The 6,918-nt window shown below is 39.8% G+C and overlaps 1 protein-coding gene across 1 annotated transcript; it reads right to left on the bottom strand.

Annotated features, from left to right (window-relative positions):
• Nucleotides 1-653: 653 nt before the first annotated feature.
• Nucleotides 654-6,884, bottom strand: LOC106943405 (multiple inositol polyphosphate phosphatase 1-like). Its single transcript, XM_015026722.1, has 7 exons — nucleotides 6,326-6,884; nucleotides 5,905-6,096; nucleotides 4,590-4,790; nucleotides 4,289-4,386; nucleotides 3,575-3,705; nucleotides 3,360-3,493; nucleotides 654-2,168 (listed from the first exon to the last, which is right to left on the bottom strand). Exons 1-7 carry the CDS (start codon nucleotides 6,726-6,728, stop codon nucleotides 1,915-1,917), a joined length of 1,413 nt encoding a protein of 470 aa, XP_014882208.1. The 5' UTR covers nucleotides 6,729-6,884; the 3' UTR covers nucleotides 654-1,914.
• Between the last annotated feature and the right edge of the window lie 34 nt (nucleotides 6,885-6,918).

A 6,918-nucleotide genomic window follows, 5' to 3' on the forward strand; every position in this document is an offset into this window, starting at 1 on the left:
AGGGAAGGAACGTCAGGGTGAAGGAGCGACGCATCCTACCTGTGGAGGTTTCATTTCATCCAAGATTAAGGTAAGCTTTAATTAATTTATACTATACCTGGCTTTCATGAAGCTGCTGTATTACTTTATGTTTTAAAGTTTACATGACAGTAGGACTGTAACGATTCCTCAAATGATTCGAGTACCTCGATTATTAAAATTCCTCGAGGAAAATTTATCTGCTTCAAAGCTTTGTTAAATTATGTTTTATTATTTAGCACATCGTGTTCTGCCCGGGTTATTATTTATGGTGGGCTGCGCTGTTGTTGGTAAGTGCTAGCAGCATGGTACAGTATAGAATTTTCCGCCGTTTCATGAGGTTTTGGGGGACCAATAAGGATTGTTAAATTGTGTGGCGGTTTGGAGTATGACAACCGCCACACAATTACATGTCTACATGTAACCATATTTGTAAATGGCTTTATTTATAACTCCTGGAGGTGGGGCTCAGGCGTTATATACCTCTGTCCCCTCCATGGAGGCGTCTCCCTGCTCCAGACCTAGCCAGGTCTGTGGAAACGTGATTACTTTGGAGTAAAGCGGGGCTGCCAAAGCAGAGCCTGGGAAAAGGAAATAGTCCCACATGTCTCTGCTTTAGTAAATAAGCACAAATATTTAATCTGAAAATCTTGCTTTATTAAAGCTTTAATTCAGAAACATTTGGAACCAAAAGCACCCTGAAAACTTATTTGGCACATACACCAATTATTTCACCCACAAGATATTTTCTAAACCCAGAGCAGGAATTTGTGCAGTCACAATTTCAAAACTGTTAATATGTAAATTTGATAAAAAAATATGTTTTAAATATTAGTTGAAACTGTCACTATGTTGCAACACTATGGGATGAGGCAGATAAGCTGTGAAAAAAAATTGTGGTCCTATGCCTTCTCCCAGTGCTTACTAGAAGCGACCAATCAGAGCCAGAAGGAGGGCTCTGTAAATGCTGTTTACAAAAGTAAACAGCATTTACAGAGCTGTTTAAGGTAAGCTTTAATTAATTTATTTTATACCTGGCTTTCATGAAGCTGCTGTATCAGCTACAACATAAGCCAGTTGTAGCTTATGTGATAAACTACAACTGGCTTATCACAACATAGCCTGCCAGGAAAGTTCAGGATAATTGTCATGGCCACCAATAAAGGTCCTGTAACAGCAAATTATTTCTCTGCCATCAACACATTTAGCAGCACATACAGGAATTGATTGACAGCTCCAATACTTTCCTCTTGGCTACTGACTGGCAGCGGTGCATTTTTGCAGACTGCAATAGTAGCTGCAATCTATGAAGAGAGATCCATCTTTACATATGCTCATATTATGCTGTCATGGCATAGCAATGGTTTTAACATATGTAGAAAACATTTTAAATAAAAGTTACATACTGCTGCCTTAAATAAAACCTGAGTCAGCAAGAAATTAACTTAAAGCTTCAGACAGAATCCCAGATTAAAGAGTCAGTTAAAAAATTAGAGTAAGGCCTTGCTGCAATATTCTTTGTATTCATCTAAATACAATTTCAGTAAATTTCAGCTAGTTGAGTGGAACACAGAGATTTTTCCAGTTGATTACATTAATATTTTTGTATGCAGAGGCTGGAAATGGTACAGAAACTGTTTGCTATTGAAAAGAGCTGGTAGATATCTGGATGCCCTTTAAACAGCAGTTTATGAAAAGAAATCGCTTCAATGGAGTGTCACAGCTCCACTAAGAGGGAATAATCACTCCAGTCAGTTTTTGCAACACTTAAGAAAGTTCAGACCTTGAAGAGCAGTTTTGCAGCTACAGTATCTGATTGGATGATGCCTGAGTGAGTTTGAGGCTTTGTCACCAGGTGGATTAAGACAGAATAAGATTGTGTAAGGGTTAAAGCTGTCAAAGCTCAGTGTTGGGTCCCCGGCCTTCGGGTTTCCTCTCACACTCTGTGTTGAAGTCACAGCCATCTAGCAGGTAGCGGTATGCTGCACGAACATCCCTGTAGAGTGGTGCATCCTCAGTCTGAAAGTTTGGAAAGCGTAGTGGAGTCTCATTGATGAGCAGCTGTAGTCGGGGGCCACGCTGACAGTCATAGAGAACGAAGAGCAGGTTGGCAGCGTATGGAATGATGCGACTGGTCCGGAAACTTCTTCCTACAGAGAGATGTGCAGTTATTGTTCTGAACAACAGGACATGTTCATTTGAAAACACTATGTGACTTCTGAAGGCAGTTGGTTACAGTCGATTAAAAAAAAAGTTGATTTTAAAAATCTCTATTGAAATCTCTTTACTCTTTAGAGTAAGGAGAGCTGAATAGAGATTTTATGAGCTTTATATCATGTTATTATTCCCTAATCAAAAACATAGCTAGAGTGTCGCCTTGATTCTTTCATGCATGTTTGAGAACTCCTTGAATTTCCTGTGGCAGTCATTCAGAGGTGTTTGTGTTTGCTCCCACAGGACGCCGAGTATTTCCACAAAGCTCCTCTTGGAGCTGTAGTCTCCAGCTGAGCTTCCACCTTACAATACACCTCCATCCTCACCTCCCTCACACAGCTCTAACAGAGTAGCAGCAGTTAGCAAGCACCTAACTTGCTAATTGCAAGTTAGCTGGTCTGATTAACATACACACTAATTCTCAGTTCTATGCTCCCAACAATGGTTGCTAACGTCATAATGAGAAGCATTATTGTGATGACGTGCTGAAGGCAGAGTGTCAAAGAGTAGAAACTTAAGGAGACAGAGACCCGATATTAAGGCTTCAAATTATGAAGTCTAATTTCTTTTAAGTTATCTTTGACATACGGTATAACAACCGAAGATAACATAGTTGATTGATTGTGCTATAAAATGGGACTGTTTGCCTGTAACCCCTCGCCCCCCCAAAAAAAAAACCCAATATACTACCATTTTAATAATTCCGCTGACCATCCCAGTATGGTGTAAACTCTGTTTATTATAAAATATATATTTTTTTAAATAAATAAATAAATGCTTTCTTTTATTTAGTAATTTGGGTGAAATTTTGAGTATGTCCAGAAAGGAGTCGGCTTTTCCTAATTTTTTTTAAATGTCTTTTTAGCACAAAGTTTCCCCAACACTTCTAGATGCCTTCAAATTTTACTAAACTTTTTTCCTTTTTTACTTATTTTTACATAACACAGAATTAAAAGATGCTTCTAGCACTCCAGTGTTTTGTCATTTTAAGAAAATTTCCTTGTAAAAATTTATCTTTCCTTTTTGGAAAAAGTGAGACCTTTTTTTGTTCCAAAAATGGGAACCTTCCTGGCATGTAGAAAGAAATACATACACATTTCAAATTTGATAAATGTCAGGCTTCATACCATGCTGTGAGTGGTAGTTGCTAGCAGTGGGCAGAGTCTGGTCTTTGTACAGTCCAAGTAGGGAGATGAGGGGGATGAGCGTCTCAGCATGTCCCACCAAGACAGAGGCTGGTTCTGGCCCTGCCTCAGTGGATCTGGAATCAACCAGGATTCAGTCAATTAACAATAGGGAATCAATAAGGGGGTTCCTAGAGCTTAGTCAGGGAACACCCCACCTGCGAGGACGACCAGCTTTATCGAGAGTCCTGAAAATGTGATGGAAGAGCGGACAGCTGGACAGACTGCTGATTAAGTGACCATGAGAGCGCTTCCAGAATTGCTTCAGATCAAAACTGTACTCCAACACCTGCAGAAAAATGATAAGGAGAAAACAGCATCAAAAATCATTGATCAGTTTAATCTATTCTGGTCTTTGTTCAAGATCCCAGATGATAAACCTCAGAACCAACATTTTTCCCGATTGAAAATCCAAAATGAATCAGAACAAATCTCTGTTTCTGCCTCCAGAGGGTAACCCTTTTGACCAAACTGTGTTCCAATTCAAAGAGTCTAAATGCCTGGACCAAGCTTTTCAACTTTCCATTTCTGATCAACCATTTTGCTTTTGTAGTAGGGAAAACTTTAAACTTGACCTTAAAAGTTTAAGGTGTGAAAACCTTGTCTTATAAGACAAGATGTGCATCCTAACATGTCCATAACATTTTGCTGAGGTTGGTTTCTGCTACCTAGACAGACATTACTGAAGGCACCCTTCACTTTGCTCACCCACACCTGAATTGATTCAAACTTTATTTTTGATAATTCAGCATTTTAAACCAAAGTAAACTGAGGTTCACTGTGAATTTACTGAGAAATAATACATTTCCTTGCATTTTTTTTTGTTTTATATCAATTTTGCAAATATCTTTCAGAAAATATTGCTCTCATACCTTTGCATCACTCTCATCAAACAGGAAGCACCATGGTGAGTGGATGGATTTGATGGACAGTTCGTAGGAACAGATGAAGAACGCTGCTTCCACCAAGTCTAGAAGTGCCAGAAAGGGGAAAAAAAGGTCAAAGGGAATATTCCTTTCTAACATTACAATCTGATAGAGTGACTAAACACACAGAATGAGAAAAAGATCTGCAAAATTGGTAAAAAGAAAAAAAGAGAAATGTTGTAATATTCTTCAACTTCCAAGTTCTATATTACATCTCTAACTTGAGGGAATGCCTCTTGGCTCCTACCTGGGGTGAGTAGGTGAAGAGAAAGGCCGAGTTTCTCAGCCAACCTCCTCCTCACTGCCTGCATTTCCTCGCCATGTTTGAACTTCTCAACTTCCAGCAGCGCAGTGTGGTTGTTCTCCACGCCTTCCACATAACCACGGCAACGCTCAAAGAAGCGCATTAGTTCATCATCCACCTCATGGTTGTATCCTTGAGCACTGTCTGTAGGGGCAGAGGTCAGAGGTCAACATTTTAGGTAAAAGACTTGTCAGGTGTTCTAACTATCTGTGCTACTCATCAATCTGTCCTACCTTGTGGTAATGCGCATGCACACATTGATGCTATGTCACATACTTCTTACTCAGCAGATTTCTTATCAATACATCCTACCTGTGGAAGTTTCGTTTCATCTGTTTTATTTCGTCAAAGATTAAGGCAAGCTTTAATTAATTTATTTTATACCTGGCTTTCATTTAGCTGCTGTATTACTTCATGTTTTAAGTTTACATGACAGGCAGCTTGTAACCATATTTGTAAATGGCTTTATTTGTCATCCGCAATGTCTTTACTTTACTGTAAGCAAGAAAGTCATTACTTGTCGTCAGTCATGTGAATCAGGACAAAATACGTTGTTTTTGTGGGACATTTTGTCCTCATTTAAAATATAGGGCCTTTAATTTTTTTTTTATTAAACCTTGCCAAATAGAGCATGCTGGTAGCGTTATTATGTGGTATTGAAGCTGTTTATGTCTATGGTGTAATAGTTTTAGTGCATCAACATGTGCTACTTCTGTATTTTATAACATTCAAATGAAGGAATCTGCTGCAGCAAAATGTGCTACCCACATATTTACCAGGTAAAATATTTGGATGGAGTTTTGGTAGATCATTATGTGGAACCATGTGTATTTTATGAAGGTAGGATTCTAATATGAGGTTTAGTGCATCTAAATGTACTAGCTTTACATATTAAAACAGGCACGTTATTCTCAAGAAGGATATTAGTGCAATTACATAAGTAGGTATTTTAAACGGGTTCAGGTGGTTTTAGAAAAGTTTTCGTCATTCACATATTTTTATGCTACGTATCACTGCTAAGCGCCACTTAAATACCGTCACTTAAATAATGATTTCCGATTATTATATTTAACATTGACACTGACTGATAAGGTATTTGGTATGTAAACATGACGGTAGTGGTTTTCGAAAGGTAGCAGCGACCGACAGGCATAGTACAGACTTTACTATCGTAGCGCTGATCTGACGAGATAGCACAGACAATCAGAACACCAGAATATATTGCAGTGGTGGCAGCAGCAGCAGTGGTGACTGTCACCATGGCAACCCCAGTGTTGCTGCAGACCCTCCTGGAATGCCTCCACGCTGCTCACACAGCGATGCTTAGAGCTGGTCACAAAGTGGATTCTCCTCTTCCTCACATTTTCTTCCGACAGCAGAGATGGTAACAAAGTGGCCAGCCGCTGGGCCAGGAACTGGAGGTCTTCCCTACCCTTCCTCACCAGCTGACCTGATTAAGAGGCATAAGAGGATTAATTTTTCTGGAATAGTTAAAAATTCTAGATGCAAATTCTTATTTTTTAAAAAGGCCTGATTTTTTTTTATTCTGTGTAATGTAAATCCATTTTTTCTTCTTTTATTACCTTAAATTCATCTTCAGATTTTTACTTGAAAAATATTTCCTGAAAAGAAATTCCCTGCAAAAGTTGCCAGCAAAAACTCCAGTCTAGAATGCTTACCGTCCATGTCCTCGGTGTACCAGGGTTCCCAACGGTTCCGGAGCTCATCCAGCCAGCCAGTGGAGCTCTCTGAGGTTCTGGAAGCTTCATTCTGGAGTAGCTCGCTTAGTCTGTGTATTCTGCGGATGTTCTTGATGGTAGGAAACCGACTACCATGTCTAATGATGGCGGTCACGTGGAATGGGGTGCAAAAATCACCTGGCGGGGGTCTGAGGACCGAGGTGTTCACGGTTAAAGGGTCTCGGAGTAGGTTCGGCTTCACCTCCTCATAGCGAGTCTTAGTTCCGAAGTAAGTGGCAATACTAGGGACATCCGGTATTTCCGCGGAAGAGCAGAATTCAACGTTTTGAATTAGGCTGAGAGCCGCCAGCCACAGGAATCCGTGTGTTCCGATATGTAACATATCAGCTGATACCTTTGTTTGCCGTGTTTATGTTCCCAGATATGACAACAAGACCTTCTAGATGCCTTTTAAGTACCCCTTATTTTTTACCGATCAACCGAATCGAACCAGGAAGTCAGAGACTGAAACGTAGCCATAGATATCATAGACATAATATAAGGATAGACGCCTCATGGACCGCTCTCGCCTA

This window comes from Poecilia latipinna, unplaced genomic scaffold, assembly GCF_001443285.1.
Source record: "Poecilia latipinna isolate Pla-1442-1.1 unplaced genomic scaffold, P_latipinna-1.0 Scaffold5267, whole genome shotgun sequence".
In the NCBI taxonomy this organism is placed as follows: Eukaryota; Metazoa; Chordata; class Actinopteri; order Cyprinodontiformes; family Poeciliidae; genus Poecilia; species Poecilia latipinna.

Coding starts and splice junctions, on each gene's coding strand:
- LOC106943405 (XM_015026722.1), bottom strand. CDS start 6,728: ATGTTACATATCGGAACACACGGATTCCTGTGGCTGGCGGCTCTCAGC. Junction 6,097..6,325: donor GTACACCGAGGACATGGACG/GTAAGCATTCTA, acceptor CCTCTTAATCAG/GTCAGCTGGTGAGGAAGGGT. Junction 3,706..4,288: donor TTGATGAGAGTGATGCAAAG/GTATGAGAGCAA, acceptor ATTTTTCTGCAG/GTGTTGGAGTACAGTTTTGA.